General features: G+C 41.8%; 1 protein-coding gene across 2 annotated transcripts in view; it reads left to right on the top strand.

The window, feature by feature from the left end:
• lama1 (laminin, alpha 1) overlaps positions 1–26790 on the top strand; it is a 286034-nt gene that overhangs the window by 126919 nt on the left and 132325 nt on the right. The window contains exons 1-10 of one of the 2 annotated variants that reach the window (XM_048529541.2): positions 1850–2106; positions 2688–2789; positions 6124–6335; positions 9907–10018; positions 14327–14437; positions 15047–15174; positions 16242–16328; positions 18302–18513; positions 22364–22470; positions 25272–25452. In XM_048529541.2, the coding sequence (XP_048385498.1) occupies positions 2101–2106; positions 2688–2789; positions 6124–6335; positions 9907–10018; positions 14327–14437; positions 15047–15174; positions 16242–16328; positions 18302–18513; positions 22364–22470; positions 25272–25452 (1258 nt within the window). In that variant the 5' untranslated portion in view covers positions 1850–2100. Of the gene's footprint in view, positions 1–1849; positions 2107–2687; positions 2790–6123; positions 6336–9906; positions 10019–14326; positions 14438–15046; positions 15175–16241; positions 16329–18301; positions 18514–22363; positions 22471–25271; positions 25453–26790 lie in introns of those variants that run through there. The other variant, XM_048529540.2, reaches the window with a different exon arrangement.

Genomic DNA, 26790 nt, shown 5'->3' with positions numbered 1-26790 from the left:
GCGCTGAGCGATGCTGGGCCTCTTTTAGGCAGGTTACCACCTCTCTGCTGGTGCTATTGTCCAAAAGAGCTACCTAACACCTCCCACCCCAGGCACTTGATATCCTGGAATGACCTGTGGTAGCTTCTCAACTGCCTAATTAGCATGTAGTGCTGGCAGGCTTGGCTGAGGAGACAGCACAGGTCTCTCACCAGCAGCTAAAACTCTCTAAACATTCCTCTCCTTATTTCTCTTCAGTACTTTGCAAACACCTGCAAAGTTGTAGCTTGAGATCACGTGATGTCTGTTCTGATTTTATTTAGAAATCCTAGTGTCCACATCCAGATCAACCATTAGCCACACGTGTCGAGTGGTAACTATTATCAGACAGTACAGATTGGCAACTGCTCTGCCGGCTGGGAGGCAGCCTTGTGAAATCAGAACTCCGAGGACAAATTTCTTCTGGCTTGACCACGTGGCGGGCTCAATAGACTTGGATTCAACAAAAGTGATGGTGCTGGCAGAATATGCCAGGGAATTTTGCGCCTGCATTTTCTGCTCCCGTGATCGACAAAGCTACCGCAATGCATAAAATCATTCTGAACCTCACTGCTTAGTGTAGCCACGACTAATGCAATGGAAGTCAAAACAGACCCACAGGAAGGACAGAGTAGCAGATGTTTTCAAAGAACATAAAAACTACCACCTTGTGCCTGTCCAGCTATTTTAATGATGTTATTGTTGATTTCCATCCTAACTCTATAACCCTCCTGAGCTCTCAAACCGTCACATTTTTGAGGCAGAGGGAAGATCAACTTTAATTTTGAAACTTACAATTGAGTTACAGCTCAGCAGTATTGTTTTTAAGAGACTGAATTAGAGATTTTCAGTAGCCTTTATGTAAAAAAGTGGTTCCTGGCATCATAGCCGAATAGCCTGATTTTTCATCCCCTCCCCACCTTGCCAAGGATTTTATGGAACCTACAGGGGAAGAAGGTCTGGTGTGTGAAGTGACTTATCCAGACACAGTGCAAAGTTTGATCCTTGGACCACGATTTGAAATTAAATCAGCAACATATTCACAGCATGTTGAAGATCATACGGCCTGTGGTGGACTCAAACTTGTAATACATTCGAATATTCATTAACATAAAATAGTCTTCAGTAATTCATAAAGCACATGAGAATCTTGTGATACTGTGTTCGCAGGTGATATGCACCTTTAAAAGCTGAATCCTTTGCGATGCATACTTCCCAAGTTCAGCCACGTCCTATGGACTAACATGTTCAGCACTGAATACCAACGTGAACGTTTAATTATGAGCGAATGCAAAATAAATTTTTCTTACAATGGAGAATGTTGCTAAATCCCCATAATTAAAGCATATGCCAACCATGTATGTTTAACTCTCTAACTAAGCTGGTCTCAACAAATAATGATGGTGCACATGGTAAAAAATGTAATGGTGAGATATTTCAATGTTTATAACTTCAATTTGGAAAAATGCCTGAGCCACCTCTGTTAGTGACAGTGGAGTTGGCCTGGAAAGTTGTGGTTATCCTGTAGAGGCTCCATGATTGACCAGGAGACTGCTAAATAGCCCACCTGTAGGCCACCTCTAGCTGTGTTTCATTAATGAGAAGCTTTCACAGTTAGAATTTAACTAATATCACATTAGGAATGGTGGACAGTTGACAAAATCCCTGCCATTACTTCTGGATATTTCTGTGAAGTTTTTATTTTATCTGCTTTACAAATTAATTATTATTTGTTAACACTTTAATCACTGATTAATATATATTAAAAGCCGAGTGCTTGCACCCTGTTCTCAAAATATAACCCTTCTAATACAGGTATAATTCTCATGAATCTTTGTGACCTCCAAAACCAATGCATCCCTCCCTGGCAGCAGTGTCCAGCCCTGAATGCCACACTCTAAATTGGAGTCTATAACCAGTGCTTTACTGAAGTGAAGCGTGACTTCCCATCATTTGTAATCTCATCTGCTGAAGACAAATGCCAACACTTGAGCAGACAATACCTCAGGAATGTGGATTTTCACAAACTGGATGCAGGATACAAACTACATGAAGACTAGAAAATTACTTATTCGTTAGAAAATGAAGGTGATGTATCCAATGTAAATAATTATCCTATTTAAATGAGGTCCAAGTCTGCTGGTAGCACGACTTCATCTACTTCAATGCAAATTGTGTCTGAGAAAATCAGGCATAGATGACTTTCAGTCACACAGGGTCAGGAGACCAATTAACTCATCCTTGATTAATTCTCATGAGGCTCCTCCTCATCAGCAAAGCTATAAACCAGTCAGAGCTTTAGATTTTACCTCAAGGAAGTCTCCAGTTTGTTCTGAATTTTTGAATTCAGAATTTTGTTCTGAGCTACTGAGAGCCTTCCCAGGCCATTTCAGAGGGCAGTTGATAATTAACCACATTGCTGTGGGCCTGGAGTCAAATACAGACCAGACCATGTAATGGGCAACAGATTTCCTTTCTAGTGGACGCGAGTGTACCCAATTGGCCCCTGAACCATTAGCCTGTACCTCTGAATTTCTAGTCAGGTGAGATTACTGTTACATCACCATCTCTCCCTTGTTCTACAGTGTAACAGTGATGGCATTTCCAAAGTTCTTCACTTGAGCTTGTGATATGTGTAAATGCAAGCCTGTCTTTCTTTTCTTTGTCAGTTGACTGCCTATGGAGGCTACCTGAAGTTCACTCTGTTATATGATTTTCCAACGGAAAGCACTGGTAATGAGGTGATCACCAATATTGATGTCATCATTGAGGTAAGGATGCTGGAAACAATTACAAACTGGTATAGACTGAAGGGAACTGATTGCGGAGTGAGAGACAGTAGGAACTGCCGATGCTGGAGAATCTGAGACAACAAGGCGTACAGCTGGATGAACACAGCAGGCCAAGCAGCATCAGAGGAGCAGGAAAGCTGACGTTTCGGGTCTGGACCCTTCTTCAGAAATTCTGAGGAAGGATTTAGGCCTGATTGCAGAGTGAGACAACCATAAGGCTCAAGGTCTATTCACACTGCACACATTCTCTTTGGGCACAAATTATTATAGGCAGCGTACAATTAAAGGGTGGTTCAGAGTGGAGAGGTAGCATGAGTTGGCGATAAGGCCATAATAACCCCAGCGATCTGACCCACACATGACTACATGACTTCCTCAGAAGTTTTATATTGATACACTGTAAAGCAGTACCACATGCAGAAAGTAAATTGGATACAGTTTGAAGTATCATTTTTATTGTCACATTAAATCATATAAAGAATTATGGTATTAAGTAAAAGTGAACCCGTTGGATTTACACAGTTAATCGTTTACAATAAAAGCCTACTTAATCCTGGTAAACTCTCATGTGGTGAATCTCATTAAAGTCCCTTTGTTGATGCTGGAAGGCTTTAATGTCCTTTCGTAAACATTAGTGAGCGTCAAATACTTACAGCGTACTGATAGCTGGCAGGGACACGAAAAAAAGCTGCCTAAACACCAGAATTAGCAAAATAACACAAACATTGGTGAGTTGCAAGTTTGTAATCTAATCTCTGGGATTAATTGCTGTAAATTGATTAAATTCTCTCTTGCGATTTATTAAACTGAAGTCCATGATTCAATTATGTTGAGCATGCTAGCTAAACAGGAGTAATTACAACAACACAGTCTCATCAAGTGGTTCAAATGATGACATTAACAAGGAAAGCAATTTGATTTGTCACCCAAATACAAAATTTAATTATTTTCATTGTAGCCACTTACACTTGCTCATTTTTCCATGATGTACGTTTCTGGGTTAGAAATATAAGGGATCAAACCCCCATAATCAAGAATTCAGTGTATAAACCATACTGGCACTGCATTATAATATTGAGCAGATTCTGTATTGTCCAACACACTATCCTTTGGATAAATTATTAAACTGAAGCTGTGATTTTTTATTTTGTTACTTTCTTCTTTCTTCCCATGCTTGGCAGTGCACCAGGCATAATGGCTTCCACAGATCATTTATTCCTGAAACAGGTGACCTGAAGCTAGAGTTTGATGGGTTCCACTGCACATCAATCATGTCTGACCAGGAGACTCTCCCACTGACTTATTGCAAGGATTTACTGGTTAGCAATCAACTTGTCTAGTCATGTCATGATGGTACTTCTCAAGGCCGACAATTCCTGGCAGGGGACGTGTATAAGGAGCTTCTGTCCCAGGACCAGAGATGCTGTTGTTCAATAAGATCTCTTTTTGATCATTCTTCAGGTGACTGTAGAAGATACAATAGCACCAGCTTTGCTTTCAGTCACTCTCAGTTTGATCTGTGGTAATGTTGATTGAGAAATAATTCCTCTTTTGCTGACCTGTGGGCACTGCAGGTTTGTCTCCCCTGCCTTATTTCTTGTTGCTGCCCTTTCGTTTTTGTTTGGAAGAACACGTGAACTGAAAGATGTTAGTCAGTTCCTTGAGTGTTGATGAAAAGAGACTTGCTTTTGAAGCTTTTTGTCTTTCACTCATGAGGGTGCATACAAGAATACCACATTTGAAAGGGAACACCAACTTTGCTACATGGGGAGAAGTCCAGTAGCGAACCTATCAGCACCCTTTTTTCTCATGCTGAAGAAATTGTTGTTCCCTTTGAAGTGTGGCGTTCTTCTATCTGTCCTGATGAGTGGAAGGCCAAAATGTACAGCAACGCGTTTCATCAATGTTCTCCTAAATTTGGGTGTGGATATCTTACTGATAATAATTGGGAAGGCTGTAATTTTATCCAACTGGCATTGATTGAATATGGAGAAGGATAAAGAATAATATTTAAACACACACCATTTTGCCAACTTCTGCATTTCTTCCAGGGGCAGATTTTGCTTCATTTGCTAACATTAAAGTATCTCATATACTCACCCTGACATATTAGTTTCAGTTCACAAGGAGAGATAAGTATTCATCCAGGGGCACAATAACATCGAAATTCAGCGTCATCGTTGTATCCATGTGAAGTTGCCATTACAGATTTGATTGGCAGGCTATGTTGTAAAAGATGTGAGCTTTTTCTTTTTTTTTGAACATTTGGTAAGGCTGTCATCCCCAGCTCAAACAGTCATTGTTCATTTTTCACTATAACCTTGCATGCTTCATCTAGCCTTTCATGCTTTATTGCAATATTAAGAAAAGGTTGCGTTGTCAGAGCTGCCATCCTTCTTGAACATGCATTCAACTGTATGGACCAGTGGTTCAAAGCATTGCAAAAGATCCCATTAAGCTATTTCTTCTAATCTCTGGTCCAATATTCTTTCTTCACACTGTAATGTTAAGGATAAATTAGCTGTTCAGTCAACTGCACACTGCTTATGGGCTTTTGGTGTATGCAGAATAACTGTCACATTCTCCACCTATCAAGAATGCATTGAAACATTCCTGTTTGAGTGTGTTTTTAATTTAATTACAGTATTGTACGGTAGTGTTGTGGTGAACGGATAGAATCCCTGAATAGCTTGCCCTGAAACTCCACGTTAAGGCCCCACTTCAGGACTTGATGGCCAAAGAAGATCCTTCATTACCAGAACAATCGAATGGCTGAAGCTAAGAGTGGGAGAGACTCTTGATTCACCATGTGATGGAGGGCATATTGGAGCATTACCATCTCTGTCCAAAGCCTCAGACTAAACATCCTTGTTCAGATGAAGGGTCACTGAACCCTAAAAGTTATCTCTGCATTCTCCCCAAAGATACTGCCAGACCTCCTAAGTTTATGTTTCTGTTTTGATTTCCAGCATCCGTGGTTCTTTGCTTTATTTTTAAACTTGTATAAGTTGTGTTTGCCACAGTAACTTGGGCTCATTTATGGAGGGAGTTGGCTCAGTTAACTGGATCGGCAGTATGGATCCGACTGGTGCCAACAATACACTGTTAGATCCCTGTTTAAACTGGAATGAGTTGGGAATCCATCTTTTTAGTCCCTGTGCATGGTTGAGGATGTGGATTCCCCAAAAAGAACAAAATGCTGTCATTCATTTTGTAAGATGATATTTTGTATGTTTTAGAGATAATGGGAACTGCAGATGCTGGAGAATCCAAGATAATACATTTTATTATTTTGTATGTTTTGCTTGTTTAGGGCAATGGGCGAACACTGAGTACAGGGTCTGAAGGCCTCCTGCTTCAACCATATGAAGAACAATTGGTTTCAGTTCAACTCTTACCTGAGAACTTTGTGGACCTTAATACAAATAATGCTATCGACCGAGATCGACTCATGACTGTTCTAGTAAATGTAACACGGCTGCAGATCAGAGCCACATACAACATTGCCAAACAGTTTGTGTACAGGTGAGTATGCATGTTCAACATGTGTAAAGAAATACCAGAAAGACTGTTCAATCCTACCATAACATAGAACATTACAGCGCAGTACAGGCCCTTCGGCCCTTGATGTTATGCTGACCTGTGAAACCAATCTGAAGCCCATCTAACCTACACTATTCCATTATCATCCAATGTTTATCCATCGACCATTTAAATGCCCTTAAAGTTGTTCAGCCTAACAGCTGATGGAGTTTACATTTTAGAAGCAAATCTGGCATGAGAAGCTTAGCCCACTCATGTTTTACCATGACAACTATCGTTGATTGCTCCAAAGATCCATTGGGTTCACTGATGTTCTTTTATAGAAGGAAATCTGCCATCGTTACCAGATCTGGCTTACATGTGACTTCAGGCCCAAATTAATGTGGCTGACTCTTAACTGCCCCCTGACATGGCCCCAGCAAACCATTCAGTTCAAGGGCAATTGGGGATGGGCAAGAAATGCTAGTCATACCAGAGAATGCCACATTCTGTGAAAGAATAAAGGAAAAAAGACGACATAGTGTCAAAAGGAGTGGGATGAGGATTGTTCCAGGTTCAGAGCCTCACCCTCCTTGTTGTTTCAGGGATGTAAGTGTAAGACACACCAGTAAGCTGTCCGGCAGTCTTGCATGCAGAAGCATACCCAGACAGCAAACATCTAGGTGTGACTTTGCATAGTCAAGGCTGCAGTGACCCTCATGATTGAAACCGGGCCAGCATGCCCTTTCAGACTTCAAAGACAAAGTGGTATTTGTGAGATGTTGATTAACGTAGGTGTACTTCATGGCAAGAGTATGTGGACAGCAACAATTGCGATTTGAAAAATTATAAAAGATAATAGGCATGCTGCATGTTCCATATCAATGGTCCATTCTGTTTGATATAAATCAAACAGTTTCTAACCAGCTTCTGTATGGTCCCTTCTATTCATGTTCTTGCAGCTTCAGATTTCACAAAATCACTGCCTGTTTTGCTGGATTTGACTAAGAGATAGCTTCTATTTTTATTTTAATCTCCCTTTAATCACAGCCAGAAAATAAACAGGATCTTTCCCACGCAAAGTGTAAGGGAACGAAACATCCTAATTTATTTTGATAATTTAGCCTGTGGGGAAACAACATCAAATCTTATCTCAATAGTTTCATTGCCTATTGTAGCTATGTCCTTTTCAATTTATTTGAAAACAATTTATGTAAAATATGAACAATTTTAAATATCATTATTTTTCTCCAAATTTTTCTGTGAAAGAGCATTCAAAAAATTCAAAGTTTTGAGATTTGACTGATATGTAACAAATAGTTATCCTGCCAAGGGGACCGAGAGTTGTTGAACAATTTGTTGAAAAATTGTCAAAGGCAATACTGTCTTCAAAATATCAAGTTGTATTTGAAACCATACTTCAGTGTAATGCAATGCCTGTAGTATTTTAAGTTGCAACCAGAGACTGAGATCAAATCCAAGGGTAGTACCTTGTGAAAATCAGTTCAATCAATCAGCTCGCTTGAGGGATTACACAAGGAAAAATGTTTATGGCAGCTGCCATATTATTGTGAAAAACTAACTGGTTTATTAAAGCTCTCATTCCTTCTCCATTTAGTCTACATGAGGCATAATCCCAAACTATAACTCTTAACGACTTCTGAAATGGCTCAGCATGACACAACATTGAAAAAGCAATCATTTCCCCAGTACAGGATCTATTACCAGCTTCTCAGACGGAGGGTGGAAACACTGCGATTTTATTCACTCAGTTTTTAATTCTTCTGCTTCCTCAGATTATCTAGACCCTGTCTTTCACACTACCCACTCTCAGTTCGTAGTGACACTTTCCATCTTGCTCTACTATAAAGTATCATTCGTAACTTCTGTTTCCTTCTTTCTACCCCTGACGGTTATCTGCTTGCTTTTCATTCCAAAACCACTCCAATCTGTTTCTCTCTTCTCACACATTTTGCCCCTTTGCCCTTTCCATGCTGTCAGTTCTCACTATGCATCCAGGACCCTCTGGCTACATTCTCCACACCCGCCTAGTCTTTTTCTGATGTTCTCCCATCCTTCCCTGTGAATTGTTACTCATTATTTTCTTTCCCTAGTCATTGCCATAAATTCTGTCCCTTGGCATTCATTTCCCTCTCTGTCCCTTTCCCAAATCCAGGGGCCAACATCCCGGTAGGCCTTTCACCATTCCCCACATTGGCCATGTTTGATGCCCCCGTGTGCAGTAGGTCAGAATTTTGGAAGTATGAGAGTTTGAGCCTATTATCGATTCAGTCACCAAACCTGGCCATCAGTGTAATGGGGAAGTAGAAACTATCCAATACTTTAGCCACTAGATTCTAATGGAGTTATCAAACCTGACTGTCAGTGTAATGGGGAAGTGGAAACTGTCCAGTAGTCTAGCAACCAGACTCAAAAGGAGTTGAAGTGGACAGAGGTGGGGAGAAATGAATAGTTTATTTGCAGTGATTTAGATAATCATGATCATTTCTTTTTGTCTAAAGCTGTAGATATGGATGATGTGCACTAGTTATAAGTCTATATCTGTGGTTAAACCGCATAACTGAGAATGGCAAAGTATTATTTAAATGGAGTGGATTGGGTCATGTTGATGTACAAAGGGGCCTAGATCTCCTTGGACACCAGTCATTGGGAGCCTGCATGAAGGCCCAGCAAGCAGTTAGGAAGGCACACGTTCTGCAGCCTTCATTGCATGGGGCTTTTAGTACAGGCCTGAGGAAGTCACACAGCAGCTATACAGGGCCTTGGTTTGATGACTTCTAGAGCATTGTGTGCACTTTTGGTGTCTTAATGTAAAATAGGATAATATTTACCAAGTTGGAAGCAAGCAAAAGTTTGCTAGAATGATTCCTGGAATGAGGAGAGATTCCCACTGTATTCACTGGAGCTTAGAAGAATTTCATTGTTTCATATAGAATTCTAATGGAGCTGGACAGATCCTATGCAGGAAGGATGCTCCCCTTGGCTGAGGGACTAGAAGAAGAGGTCACAGTCTCAGACTAAAGCATAGACCATTTTGGACCAAGACGAGAAATTTCATCACTCAGAGGGTGGTGACCCTGTGAAATTTTCTATCACATAAGACATCGGAGGCCAGTCACTGAATATATTTAAGAAGGCAGTATTTTTGTAGGTACTGAAGGCACCAGAGGTATGGATAAAGATTGAGTTGAGATGGAAGATCAGCAATAATCATATTGAATGGCAAAGTGGGCTCAGTGGGCTGAATGGCTTACTCTTGCTCCTATGTTTCTATAGGTGACCATTGAAGTATGACCCAGCTTTACTTTTTGACATAGGTCTCACAGGGCAGCAGCAGAGGGTCACCCGCAGGGTATGTTTAATATTCCTGTTGTCCCAGTGGAATGCAGTCAGAATTATGTTACATGTTTGTGGCTCAGCTACCAATGCCGGATGCATTTTCTATTTAATTCTTTATTTGTCCTCTCAAGTGTAAGTGGACAAAGATTATATGTGCCCTGAAAACCAATCATTGATCCACCTTACTTTGTAAAATGGTATGTTGTACTTTCAGGCTGAGTTCAGTCACGTTGGACGTTGCAAACCCCAATGCCATTGACATTCTTCCTGCAGTCGATGTTGAACATTGTGAATGCCCAGCAGACTACTCTGGCATCTCCTGTGAGGTAATACAGAAAACTCTTGTCCTGTGCTCGTGTCCTTTACCAATGTGCTTAGTGGTAGGTGGAGGACATTAGAGGAAAGTTAGCATTCCTGCTGCAGACAACTTTTGTGAATGGGGTTCTGTTTAGGCTTTATTGTCTTTCAATTTTTTTCGAGCTACTCATGCTCCCTGAGCACAGTAGATTATCAGTAATTAAACTGCAAACATTGTAGATCTTAAAATATTCAGAGATTTATCCTGAACAGCTCAGAATGACATGCACTTCTATATTATTTCAAGTCAGAAATCACACAACACCAGGTTGTAGTCCAACAGGTTTATTTGAAATCACAACTTTGCGAAGCGCTGTCCCTTTGTTAGATAAAGTGACTTGCCAAAACAAACCTCATTAAATGTGTTGTCGCCGATCTGTGTACTTTGTTAATTTTCTTCCTTCGTCTTCTTCTGTGTGTTTATCATCCTTATCACGGTATAGTCACAGAGTGTGATAGAAATGGAGCTGGTTATAACTTTGCAAATGGAATTAAATAAAAGATTGCTGAATTTTGGGTCAAAGAGTTGGGACTGTAGTTATCTATGATTCTCTGATAGATTTAGTTTCATAGGTCAGGTACTTTAAAACATTCCTTATTCAAATAACTCTTTGCATAAAATCCTTCTCAACCCCTATTTCTTTTGTCTATACAGTTCCAGTCCTGACTTTACCCAATTTTTGGTATTAGTTTGTCATTCAGTTACAGTAATCTTTCACTTTTTGAAAAAAAAGTTCAAACATTTGTGTTAAATTCCCCTGCCCGGTTCTGAGCTAATGACCCTACTGATTTAAGTTTGTCATTTCGCCCTGTCTATCATCACACCCCACCGCCAAAGTTAATCTAATTCATCTGTAGTTCCTGGTCTGATTTGCAATTTTCCAATCCTCTGGCACCTCTCCTAAATCCAGGGAAGATTGGAATTGCCACTCTCACTTCCTTCAATATCCTTGGATGTATCTCATCCAGTCATGGTGTCTTAGCAATGTGAGTACCAACTGCTTAGCCAGTGTCCCCTCTGCATTACTGCAGGACTGAGATTCTCCCCTGCCATCATCAACATCTGCCTCATAAGTACGACAGATGCAAAGTATTCACTTATAACCATGTCTCTTGCTTTGAAGTGTAAATCCCCTTATTCCTCCTTTTACCTCCCTTTTACTGTTGTCATGCTTATAGAAGACTTTGGCATATCCTGTAGTGGGCAGTTTTATTTTATAACCCCTCTTTGCTTCTCATTACCTACCTCTCTTCTATAAATAGCTTGGTTTACAACTGTATATGCTACCTGACACTTGTCAGAGCACCCTTTAACTTAATTTCTACCTGCTTTGTCATTCAGGGGGCTCTGGCTTGTTTGTCCCATCTTTCGCTTTTGTGGCAATATGCTTTGACTGGACTTAAACCATCTGTTCAAAGGTGGCCCCGTGTTCAGCTACTGATTGCCCTGCCAACCTTTAGTTCCTGTCTGTCCAGACCAGCTGTCTTCTTTCCCCAACTCCACCCTCCGCCAGTCGGTTATTCTTTCTCAGAATTGACCAATTTTGCTTTTTCTTTAAACTATCCTCTCACACCATGTGATACAATGATCACTATCCTGTAGGTATTTCCCCACTGTCATATGATCTACTTGGCCAAACTCATTCCCAAGAACCAGGTATAAAAAGTGACTCATTTCTCATTGGATTGGACACTACTGTTGTAGGAAATTCACTGAACACAACTGAAGAATGCTTAATGCTCACTACCCTTACAGTACCATATTCCCAGTTAATATATCTGTAACTAAAGCCCTCCTTATAACTAATCTGTAATGTTTAGATTTCAATGTAATTTCCTTGCACATTTGTTTCATTCCCACAAGCAGGTGGTCTATAGACTATGTCGAGAAATGTAATTGCACACTTCTCATTCCTTAGCTGTAATCAAATCGATTCAGTCCTTGAGTGCTCTGAAGCATCATTTTTCTCCAGTATTGCAATGCTCTCCTGCAACAAAAAATACCACTTCTGCTCCTTTTTTCCCTCCTTTCCTACCTTTTCTGAACCGCTTGTAACCACCAATGTTTAACACCCAGATCGGCCCTTCCTTAAGAGGCATGGTGGAGCGGCTCGGTGGCTCAGTGGTTAGCACTGCAGTCTCACAGTGCCAGTTGAGTTCAAATCCACCCTTGGGCAACTGCTTGTGTGGAGTTTGCACATTCTCCCCGTGTCTGTGTGGGTTTCCTCCGGGTGCTCCAGTTTCCTCCCACAGCCCAAAAATGTGCAGGTTAGGTGGATTGGCCATGCTAAATTGCCTGTAGTATTCAGGGGTGTGAGGGTTATAGGGGGATGTGTCTGGGTGGGATATATCAAGGGGTGGTGTGGACTTGTTGGGCTGAAGGGCCTGTTTCCATACTGTAGGGAAGCTAATCTAATCTTAAGCCAACTCCCCCCAGTTATCGCCTCAACTTCATAATTGCACAAGGCAATCAGTTAACCATACTCCATGCATTCATGCATCTAGTCTTTCCTCCGTTTAATTCTCAATTCTTAACACTCATTAGGAGATACCTGTTGGTCACATTGTTTGTCAAGTTTGTCACATATCCCATTGCCCTTCCCTGGCTGTCAGCAGTTCACACTTCCAGGAACACTCACAATAAAGATAACAAAGTGTGAAGCTGGATGTTCACACTCACAATAAATGCTGTTAGAGGTAAAACCTGAAGGAAAGAGATCAACAAATTGAGCATGTCGTGAGATGCCCTGTTTGTATTCAGTCTGTCAATTCAGTCATGCAGATTTGCACATTTAAAATAGTTTCAGTGATTTGTCTGCCAATTTGTGATTGTAATTTCTGCCCCCAGTTTTGTTTCCCTTTTGTGTGCACATTCCTGAGTTTCTCTTGTTTTCACTTTCAGACAGTAGCACACTTGGCACATCTTTTGCTTCTTTAGTTGCCACGCCTCACTGGAAAAGGAATGGGCCATTCAGCCTGCCAAGCCTACCCCACTATTTAATATGATCGTGACTGATTGAATGTTTCAGTTGCTTTTATCTACACTGTCCCTGTGACCCTGTATGCCAGCAATGATCAAGAATTTGTCAGCTGGTGATAGATTTTAATGTCCGGTCTGTTTCCTGCCCTTGCTGCTTGGTATAACAGAGCAAGAGCATGCTTGGAAAGGTGTGACTTTGGCCAGGACTGTACCTCGACTTTATTAGTATCATGCGCTCACCAGCTCACAAGCTGCCATCCACAAACCTTGTAGATCTGAGTCAAGAGATACAGGTTCAAGTCCTACCTGCTGCAGAGGTGGGTAGTAACATCTCTGACCAACTTAAGCTCTGCTTCTACACATTAAGCTCAAGCACCAGCTACTGTATTGGTTTGGCTACATGACCATGATCCGTCTCCATTCTATTTGGTGCTAGAAGACTAACTGTTTTGTCTTTCAGTGTCTTCTGTCATCCAGCCCATCACAGATCTTCTTTTTGTTACTTGCCCCGTCTCCCCCCTTGCTCAAATTTTATTGCATCTCCACATTTCCAAGTTTGGACACAAGGACATTCAGCTGAAATGTTGATTCTCTACACAGGCGCGGCGAGCCAGGACCTTCCAGGATTTGCTGCTTCCATTTCAGATTTCCAGCACCCACCATATCCCGCTTTCCCTTTAGCAGTTCCAGGCCTGTTGAAGGATTAGCTGCAGGTCACTCTGATAAATGGGAGAAAAAAATTATACCAGCATGTCCCATTTTTGGAAGCGCACAGAGAAGCAGGAATGTGTACATGTGCTGCAAGTCCCTCCATGCTTTATACCTCCCGTGGAAGAACCCCAGTACATCTCTTGGCCAAAGTACCCTGTGGACCCTGAAGATGACTGGGGCCTCTCACTGATGCCACCTCTGCACTCATCACCTCTAGAGTGTGCATCTGAAATAAAATGTAGCCCAAAGAGCAAGATTGTGGAATTTTAAACAAGTTTCTACACTATTCCTCACACTATTAATTTAGTTGTGACTTCCAAACATAGCACTGTGTATTTCCAGATACTTGACAGGCATTTTTTGGTGTAATTCTCAGTTCTTCTATGATCTATGCAAGTAGGTATCCCTTGACCCACGTTTCAATCATCAACGTGCACACAGGGAATTGCTAACATTACACCTGATCCACTTCAGAACAAAAAGAAGGAATCTGCTGCAGTATGAAATAAATTGCAGTGGAGAATGTTGAGAGCCAACAGAAATGCTTCACAATGGGAGTTTTGTACTCATTTGTTCTTTTCAACAGTCTTGTGCCCCAGGTTTTTATCGTGTCGATGGAATATTATTTGGAGGAATCTGCCAACAGTGTGAATGCAATGGCCATACCACAGAATGTGACACTAACGGCATTTGCCTGGTAAGTTCAAGGGACCACGATGTATCTAATTTACAGGCAGATATAAAATGACATCCTAATAAAGCAGAACCTCATGTCACACTGCAATCGGTTCTTGCACAATTTCATATTTCCTTGTAAAATTCTGCTTAAATAAGGATGATACCAACAAACAGGAACTTATGGGAAGGTATTTTATGGCATTTAAAAACTGACAGAACTGCAGATGCTGTAAATCAGAATCGAAACCAGAAATTGCTCAGCAGGTCTGGCAGCATCTGTGGAGAGCAAGCAGACTTAATGTTTTGGGTGGAGTGACTCTTCTGGGAACCTGTTCCTTGGCTCTGTTTAAGGATCACTCAACCCGAAACGTTCGCTCTGATTTCCCTCTACAGATATTGCCAAACCTGCTAAGCTTTACCAGCAATTTCTGCTTTTGTTTCTTTTGTGGCATTTATCTGGCCCTTGACACATTGCTTTTCATATGGGCTTGCTGTGTGCATATTTGGCTGCCTCTACAATACAAAAGGGGCGCACTCCTGAACTGTTTTACTGGCCTTAAAACACTTTCGGATGTCCTGATTTAGTGACTTATAAATGCAAGCCTGCTCCTTTTCCACTTATTACCAGAGCTGTCAGCACAACACAACCGGACATAATTGTGACCAGTGCATCCGTGGATTATATGGTGATCCCAGCAGAGGGACGAGTGAGGATTGTCAGCCATGTGCTTGCCCACTGAACATTTCCTCTAACAAGTAAGCCTACTGTGCTGTGTATTGCAAGGAAAGTTAATAAAAACTGTTGCCTTAGTAACTCTAATTGTAGTAATAAAGAAAAAATTTGCACTAAAATTGACAATTAGAAGATCCTTTCTGCACAAGCATTTTATGTGCTTGAAAGTATGATGCATAGCACGTGATGCCCCGCAGGGGCATAATGACATTTCACAAGGTAGAATAAATTACACGATATTCTCTAAGCTGGCTCTAAAATATTGTGATACACCTAAACCATTGTCCATTCTGCAAATGTAGGCATTGTACTGAAAGCCAAGATTTTCATGTGAAATTATTGGCAATGGAAGCAGATGCTTTAGGTTCTGTTGTCATTTGGATACTTAGCGCATCAATAAAATGATAATGTTTATTGAAAATAAACTCCCAGTTCTGGAACTAGGCTTGGCACCCTTTAGGAATGACAGAAGTGCAAGTAAGCTGGAGTAATCATTCTGAATAGACAATTTATTTTAACCTAACTACCATTTGTTAATTAAAAGAGCAGAACATTTTTACCATCTGATTTAATATCATGATTGAAGTAAGGCTATGTTATAGTTCACTGATGGAGTTTGATATGTTGCGGTAAAGCATGTGTTGGAGTCCTGCAGCTATGATTAGTGATTCTAGAAGCTTCACTAAAAAATCAAGTAATAGAGAAACTCAGCAGGTCTGGCAGCATTTGTGGAGAGAGAGAGAGAGAGAGAGAGAGCGAGAGGGACAAGAGCTGATGTTTCAGGTCCGGTATGACTCTTTCTTTCAGAACTTCTCCAGTTCTAAAGAAGAGACAGATCAGATTCAAAACATTAACTCTGTTTTTCTCTCTCCACAACGGCTCCCAGACCTACTGGGTCTGTTTGGTTTTGTTTCAGGTCACCCAGCATCTGCTGAATTTTGTTTTTCGTGGGATTTTGCTTTTAGTGGCACTAACTGATTGGGAATCTCTGGCGCTCATATTGGCTGCCATCGGCAGTTTGCAAGTTGCCAAGCAACCTGTTTGATCGCATTACAGTGCACTATTCTCACGTTGTTTGTTATTTCTCTAGCTTCAGCCCAACTTGCTACTTAAACAAAACAGGAAGCATCATTTGTGACCAATGCCAGCCAGGCTATACAGGGACCAGATGTGAAAGGTAATTGATTAAAAACGATGAAATGTTGCTCAATAACTTGCAATTAAAGGGTGGAAATGCCTTCTCTTTCTGATTTGGTGAGCTCAGGGGTAGGAGGGGCATGGATTACAGCATTGTTCTGATGTAGCTGAATCCTGGCAAATTGATGTTCTTGGTGGGGAGGCCTAGGGCTCAGCTCCCAACCCTGGGGCAAATTGGAGGACTTAAGTCACTGAAAAGTGGCCACTTAAGAGTTCTCCACCTCCACCATTGGCATTAATCCAGCTGCAGTCGTGCCCGTTACGGTACAACTTGTCGTGAAGCTAAAACAGTGCAATTGGTGTCTTCACACCCACCTACCCTTCCCTCCCGGGGGGGCGGTGGGGGAACAGGTGAGGGCTGAGGAGAGCAGAATGGTGGGAAGGGGTATCTCAAAGACAGCCAATGCCTGATCAAGGGATTGGACATCAGGAGAGAAAGTGGAGGCCTACTTAGAGCTACCCCCTCGTCCTTGTTACCATTCACCTCCCTGAGAATGAGACCACAGCTCCTGTAAAACCAGACATGAAATCCCTCCAAGAGTTTTTTTTTGAGGATAATTGTTTCCATCAAAGACCAGTTTACAACAGATGGAATCAGAGTCATTTGGCATGAAAACGGACCCTTTGGTCCAACCAGTCCAGGAGAGGAAGCATTGAAAATAGGATTGAGAGTTGGCCATTTGGCCCTTGAAGCTTGCTCTGTCAAATGTTATCATGGTCAATCGTCTAACTCAATGCCCTGTGATCCCTTTAGTCCTAAGAATTATATCTAACTCCTTCTTATAACGATGCAATATTTTGACCTCAGTAGCTTTCTGTAGTGGTGAATTCCACAGGCTCTCTGGGTGAAGAAATTTCTCCTTATCTTAGTCCTAAATGGCCCACCTTATTTCCTTAGACTGTGACCCTGATTCCTGGACTCTCTGATCATCAGGGATATCCTTCCTGAGAAGATCTAAGACTTACACTGATATTTGGACACCGCCAGGTCTCTCAAAACATTTTTACAGCCATTGAAGTACCTTTTGAAGTATGGTTACTATTGTAATGGGAACTAATTTAAACACCCCAAACTCTCCCAAATAGCAATGTGACAATGACCATATAAATTGTGTTTTTTCACCTTTAGTTGAGAGATGAATATTGACCAGGTTTCTAGAAATAGTGCCACAGAGTTTTTAACTTGAACATGCAGATGCACCCTTGGTTAATGTGTCAACTGAGAGACAGCACCTCCAACAGTGCAGCATAGCCTCAGCCCCACAGTCGAGTGCCAGCTTCAATTTCTGTGCCCAAGCCCTGGAGTAAAGGCTCAGTAATGATCAGACACTTGCAAGTTAACTACTGATTTAAAATATAATCAATAATTTGTACTCTTCACTAAAATCCATAGAATCCCTACAGAGTAGAAGCAGACCATTTTGCCCATCAAGTCCACATTGACCCTCTGAAGAGCAGACCACCCCATCCCTGCATCTCCCATGGATACTCCACCTAACGTACACATCCCTGGACACTATGAGCAATTTAGCATGGCCTGTCCACCCAACCTGCACATCTTTGGACTGTGGGAAGAAACCAGGGCAACTGGAGGAAGCTCACACAGACATGGGGAGAACGTGCAAACTCCACACAGACAGTCGCCCGAGGCTGAAATCAAACCTGGGTCCCTGCTGCTGTGAGGCTGCAGTGCTAGCCATTGTGCTGCCCCAATTAGAAGCTCCAATTCCAAGTGCTTAATCCAGAAACAAATTGCAGTTGATTGAACGAAAACAGTACCTCTGCAGTTTCAGTTTCACGTTTTATAATTGGCTCACCAGTGGGTTTCAATGGATGAACGCCAATATGATGACCTTCTGGCCTCAACCTTGTAAGAGATTCTACAAAGGTCACGCTGAACCATCTTCAGTCACAAAGGGTTGTGAAACTCGTGTGTAAATTCTCTCTCTGCAGGTGCGCTGACGGTTACTATGGAAACCCAACAACACCTGGAGAGTTCTGTGTGCCGTGCGACTGTAGCGGCAACGTTGAGGTGTCAGTGCCAGGAAACTGTGACCCGGTGACAGGACAATGTCTGAAATGTATCGGGAACACAGCAGGAAGCTGGTGCGAGCAGTGTGCAGAGGGGTTTTTCGGCGATGCAGTTGTTGCCAAAAACTGCCGCAGTGAGTAAAAAGGCAAAATGTGAGGCATGAGGGGAAAGGGAAGAAATTTATTTTGTTTAAAAACCCCATTAAAGTATCTTTCCTGAAGTTTTTTGGAGGAAGAATGTTTCTAAGATGGGAAATGCCTGGCCTTTAAGGAAACCTGCATGTAATAGCAGCTGGTCGTGGTAAATCATCCAGCTCAATGCCCTGTGATCCCTTTAGTCCTAAGAATTATATCTAACTCCTTCTTATAACAATGCAATATTTTGGGGGAGGATGGTCATTGTAAACACTTCAGGGTGAAATGTCACAGCGTGAGCACTGTGACCTGTTTCTGGGGCAGGGAGAGGCAGGGATCAGAGATAGTTAGGCGGTGGGCATGGTGCTGCTGTCATGGTAACTACTTAAAGGGGCTCCTGGCTTCACTCTCAGGCTGGGGGGGGCGCAGGGTGTAGTGGAAGTGGGGATTGCTGTGAATTAATAGAATCCCTACAGCGTGGAAGCAGGCCATTCAGCCCATCAAGTCTGCACCGAACCTCTGCAGAGCATCCCCGGCACTCCCCGCCCCACCCCGGTAACCCTGCATCTCCCATGGATGATCCACCTAGCCTGCATATCTTTGGACTATGGGAGAAAACTGGAGCACTCAGAGTAAACTGACGCAGGGACACGGGGAGAATGTACACATTGACACAGACACTCGCCCAAGGGTAGAATTGAATCCGGGTCCCTGGTGCTGTGAGGCAGCAGTGCTAACCAGTGAGCCAGCAATGCTCTCTCCACCTCCAGCGCAATGTTTCTGGCTGTTTACCTGAACATTGACATTCTCCCCTTGTAACCTACATTTGGCCAATTTGAAAATTTAAAGCAGCCTCAATAATTATAGCTGCCCTGCTCTGGGTATTTTCCAACTGAATGCTCCATGTCAATGAGCTTTGAGCCAAATGGGAAAATATTAGACCTTTATTACTTTAAAGGGAGTAACAGAGCTCAGGAGAACAGTGAGTGAAATGAGACTTGTGGTTGAATGGTCTGTGAGTGTGTTGAAATGATAGGAAGCATTTTTGTTCAAGACAAATGGGGGCCGTCAATGGAACAAGTAAAAGAAAAAAGCCTTTTCTTTAAAACTTGGTGTTTTGAAAACACACAAACACAGACACACACACACACACACACACACACACATGCATACACACAGACACACACACACACACAACAGTCACACAAAACACAGGCAGACATACATACATCACCAAATCTCCTTCCCTCACTGCATGAGCACTGCCCACCATATCATTAGAAGACATCCACTGCTGTGTGTGTGTGTGTGTGTGTGTGTGTGTGTGTATATATGTGAGTGTGACTCCCCACACTGTATGGCGGTTCAGGTAAATCGACAGCAAAAATTAGCCTAACTCAAGGACCCACATCAGCATTGTAATGAGTGTGTGTAGTGTTGTTGGGGTGTCCTTCAGGTGTGATATTTAACTGAGACCATGTCTACCTGTTCAAATGCACAGAAAGATCCCATGGCACTCTATAAAGATCATAAGCAGACCCTCTCCCCCTGCCCAACATCACCACAAACTGATTACTGCCAATTCATTTCATTTGCTAAGTGTGGTACTTTGTCTGCAGTTTAATTGTTGCAGTAAGTCACATAACAATCCACGAAATACATTCTGTGAAATTTCAGAAATAAGTTTGCAGGCTGTTTGAGGAGCTGGTTTCTGTTTTCCCAGTTAGCAGTAAATTAGGCACCAGGCTCCAAATTCAGGAGGGCTATGGATTGACTGAGCACTGGTTCATGTGAACGTGCTGCTGCCTGGTGTTCTAAGAGTGTTGCATTGTGTTGCTGCTGTTTAGTGGTCTCACACGCAGACACAGGATATGACAGAATATTTAAAAGGAACTTGCTCCTCTTAAAGGGAAGGTGCATTGTGGCTGCAAAAGGTAGTGGCTTCCCCTGTGAACTTTTAATAACAAGAGCAAAAGAAAACATAGCTTGCGTTTAAGTAGCACCTTTTGGTGCAAAGTGGTCCAAGTCCCTTCGGGAGCATTGTAAAATGAAATAGGCCATGGAGGCCCACAGGGTGATTAAATATATTGGAGGAAATGCTAGACTATTTGAAAATGCAAGAATGCAAAAACACATACACACGATGCATCAAATACATGATAAGTGATCTAGTGGATAACGTGACAGCTCTTTGTGAGTGCATGAAGTAACACTGGTAGAGGATCCTTCATTCCCTTTAATGCTACTTCAGCTGTGTAGGGTTAAGGTCTGGGCATCTCTGGCATGTCTTGTCCGTCAATAATTGACTTTGAACTAGCTACTTTGCTCGGCCATCTCAGAGAGCAGATAAGAATAAACCACATGGCTGTCGGTCTGGAGTCACAGATAGGCCAGACCAGGTGAGGATGACATTTCCAAGCAGCATTTGTGGAGGGAAATCAGAGCCAATGTTTTGGGTCCAGTGACCCTTCCTCGGAACTGCCAGACTTGCTGCCCTTTTGCAGCAATTCCTATTTTTGTTCCTGTTTTCCAGCATCCACAGTTCTTTCAGTTTTATTTTCATCAAATTTCCTTCCCTAAATGTCCATCTAGTGAACCAGATGGGTTTTTACACCATTCTATGATAGGTCCATGGTCAGAGCACTAGCTTTCAATCCAATTTTTAATCATTTATTGAATTTATCTTTGAACCAGTGTCCCCAGGGTATCTTGCACACTGTAATCCAGTGAGTTTAGCACAATGCCTGCAACTCTTCAGAAATCTCATTTCCAAAGCTTCGTCGGCTGCGTCTCATCTCACTAAATGGTGTTACACAATCTCATTTAGCCTGCTGTACCAGGAGAATTGTGCCAGAATTCAAGAGTAAACCACTGTGGAACTAGGAATCTGAAATAGAAACTTGACCAGGATGACAGTCTAAGGGTACAGGGTAAGCCATGTCGGACTGAGATGAGGAGAATTTCCTTTTCACCCAGAGACTGGTGAGCCTGTGGAATTCTCTGCCACAGAAAGTGATTGAGCTCAAACATTGAATATTTTCAGGAAGAAGGTATGGATTTTGAGGCTGACGCGATTAAAGGGAGTGGGGGAAAAGTGGGAACAAGGTGCTGAGTTGGATGATCAGCCATGATCATGTTGAATAGTGGAGCAGGCTGAATGGCTCTATTTTCCATGTTTCTAAAGTGCTGGAGAAACTCAGCAGATCTGGCAGCATGTGTGGAGAGAAAGAAACAGAGAGAATGCTTCAAGCATTGTTTTTAATTCTGATTCTTGAAGAGAGCCCATTTGTCAGTAAGACATGTGAAATGTTTGAAAGGTCTGATAGTCTTTCTGGAAAATCAATGTACGTCTATTTGTCCTCATCTCCTAGAGACAATACCTCTTGGCAGTCACATATTATCAGTGGGAGTCTGAGGAAAAGGAGTGGAATAAAGCGATCTGTAGGAGAGCCGATGTGTTCATCAGATTTGAAGATTGAAAGATAAACCATTGTACTGGCTGTAATCAAAATGCTAACAACCCAATTTCACCCTCTTTCAAGGAGCTCAGCATTTTGTGTTGGGAGTAATGGCAATTTGACATCTATTTTGTAGAAGCCTGTTGACTGAACAGAAAACCAGCTGCCTGTTAGCCAGATCTATTTGCTGGGATTTATCGGTATAAAACTAGATTTAACAATTTGCATGAACAAAACTCATGACAGTGTCCCAGTTCAAATGGCCTGTTGATATGTAGTGCCACCTACAGGCAAACAAAGTAAACTGCGTGAAGTTCTTTCCCATCCCACATTGCTTCGCCTCTGGGTCAGCACCAGGTTTGTTTATAGCTTTTAACCCTTTATGTTTCAGCTTGTGACTGCAACGTGAATGGTTCCTATGGCAAGGCATGTGACCCCAAGACCGGCCATTGCCAGTGCAAATCTAATGTTCTGGGGCAGAAATGTGACCAATGTTTGGTATGTATTTGCAGTTCCTGTGCACTGTTTAAACAATCAGTTTATTCTGAACCCTATGTCCCAATACAAAGCACGTCATAAGATACCAGCTTTGATGATAAGGTCAGCAAAGCATTTCTTCTCTATTTATCAAGCAGTTGATAGGAAACAGCAAGCTTCTTGCTGGGCGATCTCTTAACTTCACCTGACGGCACAGTGCGAGCTTAAATCCACAAGCGAGTTCTCAACATAGGATAATATCTGTATTACTTAAGTAAAAGCCAGATGCCTAAATCTTTACATCACAACAAAAGAATCTAATTCATGTTGGAGTCTGCAGCCTGAAGCAACTGCTGAACCACATTAACACTGCCCTGAGAATTGGATTTTTTTAATATTTAAATTCTAATCATAGCACTGGTCTGATTCAGTAATGAGACATTTTGACTTGTCTTCAGACAGCTTAAGTAAGGCTCATCAGACATGGTTGTAAGGCTTTTATTCATCTGAAGTATTCAAATGCAGCGAAAACAATAGATACCTCAGAGGGATACTATGGCTGTAATCATATTGAGGAGTTTAGATGTGATCATTCTGAAAGCAAAGCTCAGCATCTAATTGGCTCTTTACCAAGCTCAATAATGTCTGGTTATCATTCTAACGCGTCCAGTACTCTCTGACTTTGTATAGTAGGGAGTTGACACTTTTATTTTTGCTTTTTCTTTGCTTTTTTGAAAATTGTGTTTGGTTTTCCCAGATGGCCAGAAATAATTGTGAGTGAAGAATTGCTACTTGTAATATAATTATTTTGACTTTATTGAACAGTGGTTATGTCATGACTAAGGCAGAGAATTTAATATTTTATTGAAGTACCCAATCCCCTTGATCACCTCAAACATGAGACAGAAATGCTTCACCATGGACTGGTGATACATAGTTACACCTCGGGCATTTTGCACAAAGTCGACTCACGGAGCTGACCTTCATCTTTGGAATGTATTTTGGGTGATTGCATGGCTCACAAACTGCTCTCCCGACTGATGCCTCTGTCACTCAGGACTTCTGTCATTTCCCACAGGGTTTGGATTTGTAGTGCAGTTTTGAGCCACAAGGTGGTAAGGGTTGGGAAGGTCTGCCCTGATTTTGGTGACAACAGCATGGCTCTGAATACTGTTTAAAGGCCCCATAGACGTCACCTCTTCCCAAACTCACTTCCCACCCACTCAGCCATCCATCCCACTGCACTGCTACACTATGACCCTTCATTCTCAGTCACTCAGTATGCACACTGTACTGTCCTCACATTCAAAGGAATATCAGTGGAGAATATTTTATATTCCTCAGAGGAAAGTATAAGCCTCTCTCAATTTAATAAAAGCCAGAAAGAAAAGCAGTGCAACTAATTCACTTTACCCCATGCCTAATATTATCTGGCAATCATTCTCGTACATCTTTTGCTTTTCTAATAGTGTACAGTAGGGAGATGGTGTTTTATTGAGAAAAGAATGCACTCAACCATGTAAAGAAAATCTTAATACTTCTCATCCTGTTATTCTATATCAGCAATTAGAAACTACATCAAAGACACAGTATGTTATTGTAAATTCAGCTGAATGGAACATATACTATGCTGTAAACAATTAGTATTTGACACTCAACCAAGCATTAATGATTATAACCTCTGTCCAAACAATAGAGTAATCTCTAAGATGGAAAGAACATAAGGTGCTTATTTTAATTTAAAAACAGAGTGCCTGTCAATATCTGGCTGGATTATGATGAGTTACAAACAACTTGTCTGGCCGTAGAGCACTTTACGTGTAGAGAAACATTGCAGAGCTCTTCACAGAAATGCCATCGTACAAAGTTTTGGATGGTGAGGAAGTCAAGGAAGTGATAAAAGATTTCAAATATGAAGATGAATAGTGTTAAACTGGAGACATTGATAGCATTGCCAAAGTATATCAGTGAAGATAAGGTTGATCAGTGAGTCAGACTTTGTTCAGGTTAAGATACAGATAGCAGAGCTGCCATTGATAGATTGTAGAGAATGAGACACTGCGTGGGAAAACATTGGAACAGTCAAGTTTACAGCTTGCAAGGGTGTAGATGCTGGTTTCAGCAGCAAATGGATTAAGGCAGGGCTGGAATTAGATGCTGATGCGCAAGTGGAAAGAAATAGTCCAGTTGGATGCCAAGATGACAAGCAGCCTTCCTCAACACAAGTTGTGAGTTTGTGAGTTGAGGGAAAAGAGGAGCTGGAGTAGATGATGCTAGTCTATTGTTTGTGCAGGGATATTTGCAGTCTTCCAAAAAAAAGATGGATATTTGAAGCAGAGGAAGACTCCAGATGCTGAATATAGGAGTAATGAGATGTGTTTTAAATTACTCTCATCAGTATGGAGACATTTGTTGGAATAGTCTCCTTTAGTGCAGTGAATTTTGTGGATCTGAATATTATTCATTGGTTTATACTGTTTCCTGTAGCTTTTTAAGCACGTTCTTGATGTTTTTTATTATTTCCTTTGTAGCACTTAGTTATGTTAAGATGAAGTTATATGTGTTACAGTGTTAACGTGCCAGAAACTTTCTTTCTTCCAACATATCTGGATTCGTCAGTCTATTTTTCAAAACGAAAGAAGTGGTTTTATATCAACCGAGATGATAAGCAACTTTAATGACCATTGCTGCTAACCTGGCTAATGCTTGCCACTCTGAACTTGCTGACTTGTTTGCCTGAAAAGCATATTTTTAGGGAATTGTTCAAATTTGCTTTGGCATCTGCACTGATTCCTAATCAACGCTTTTACTGTGCCTAACAGCATGGGTATTTTGGCTTGAGCACTGGACAGGGCTGTGTTCCCTGCAACTGCAGCCAATTGGGCTCCCTCTCTGAGGACTGTAGCGATGACGGGCTCTGTCGCTGTGTGCCAGGGGTGAGTGGGAAGAAGTGTGATCACTGTGCACACGGCTTTTATGGATTCCAGGATGGTGGCTGCACACGTAAGTGTTTACCCTCCTTTCGGAAGCACCCAGTGAAAGCGATGCTTTGTAAACAATATTTCCAGGAGTAACTGCTATTGTGCGTCATTAAACTTAAAAAAAAAAGCCACTATAAGGTTGTATTGTTATGACAGCATAGAGTAGCAATCACTGAATAGACTCTGAATTCGAACACTCATCAAATCCATGGGGTTATGGGATGCTTAGGAACATGTACTGCCTGTCTGCAAGACAGGACAGATTCTCACAGAAAGGAGTGTCAAGTAACTAAAAGCCAATTGATCTAATGTTCTTGTTTTCTTTAAAATGTTGTCCTTCTCTATTACTGAGGTGCATTTCCATAGCAGCAGGATTCACTGTAGTACCTCGTAATGATTGGCACTTGTCTTACCTCTGTGAACCTGTTGTACCCTACAATGCACATGCGCCTGACACATAAACACATGAGGTTTCCAATAATGTTACAGGAGCTTGTGCCACTGTCTGACTTCAGGACAGGGAAGCTTTGAAGCCTGTCCTAACGCCACACCAACTCACATTTAGTGCTTGCAGTCTCCCAGTTGGTTGATCTGAGTTGGAAGGTTGTGGTTTGAAAGAACCACTCCAGGACTTGAGCACAGAAGTCAAGGCTAATAACTCCAGTATGGTATCATGGCACAGTCACATTGGCAGAGAGTCTGCCTTTCGAAGGGGCCATTAAACCATCTGCGCTCTTGGCTGGACATTAAAGATGCCATGATACTATTCTGAAGAGAAGTGTGGAAGGCATCCTGGTCCCCGGCCAAAATGTATCCAACATCACTCTGTCTGTCTGGGCATTTCCATGTTGCTGTTTGTGGGAGTCACTGGGTCCCAACCGGCTCCAGTTTTCCTACATCACAACAGTACTTCGTCATTGTGCACAAAGCGCATTGAGCCCTGTAGTGGTTGTGAAAAATGCTTTTTTTTTAATAAATGCTATCCTTTCTTTCTTGGTGTTTAAACTTGATAGTTCTGAAACCTGGAAGGTCCATTGCAACATCAGTTGAATAAAACGAAGAACTGCAGATGCTGGAAATCTGAAGCAAAAGCTGGAATTGCTGGAGAAACACAGCCAGTCTAGCAGGATCTGTGGAGAGAAAGCAGAGTTCGCGTTTCACATCCAGTGACTGTCCGTTCTGATGAATCGAAACTTTAACTTGTTTCTTTCTCCACAGATGCTGCCAGACCTGCTGATTTTCTCTGATGATTTTGTTGCAAGAACAGTTGTGATTGGTTTATTTTCTTCCAACACAACTCCTGAAGCTAGCTGCATAGTATAATTGTACACATGCTTAGTGTGTTCTTATCAAATTGCTC

The sequence above is a fragment of the Stegostoma tigrinum genome, chromosome 5 (assembly GCF_030684315.1).
Source record: "Stegostoma tigrinum isolate sSteTig4 chromosome 5, sSteTig4.hap1, whole genome shotgun sequence".
Taxonomy (NCBI): domain Eukaryota; kingdom Metazoa; phylum Chordata; class Chondrichthyes; order Orectolobiformes; family Stegostomatidae; genus Stegostoma; species Stegostoma tigrinum.
This window is presented reverse-complemented; position numbering and strand designations above follow the sequence as displayed.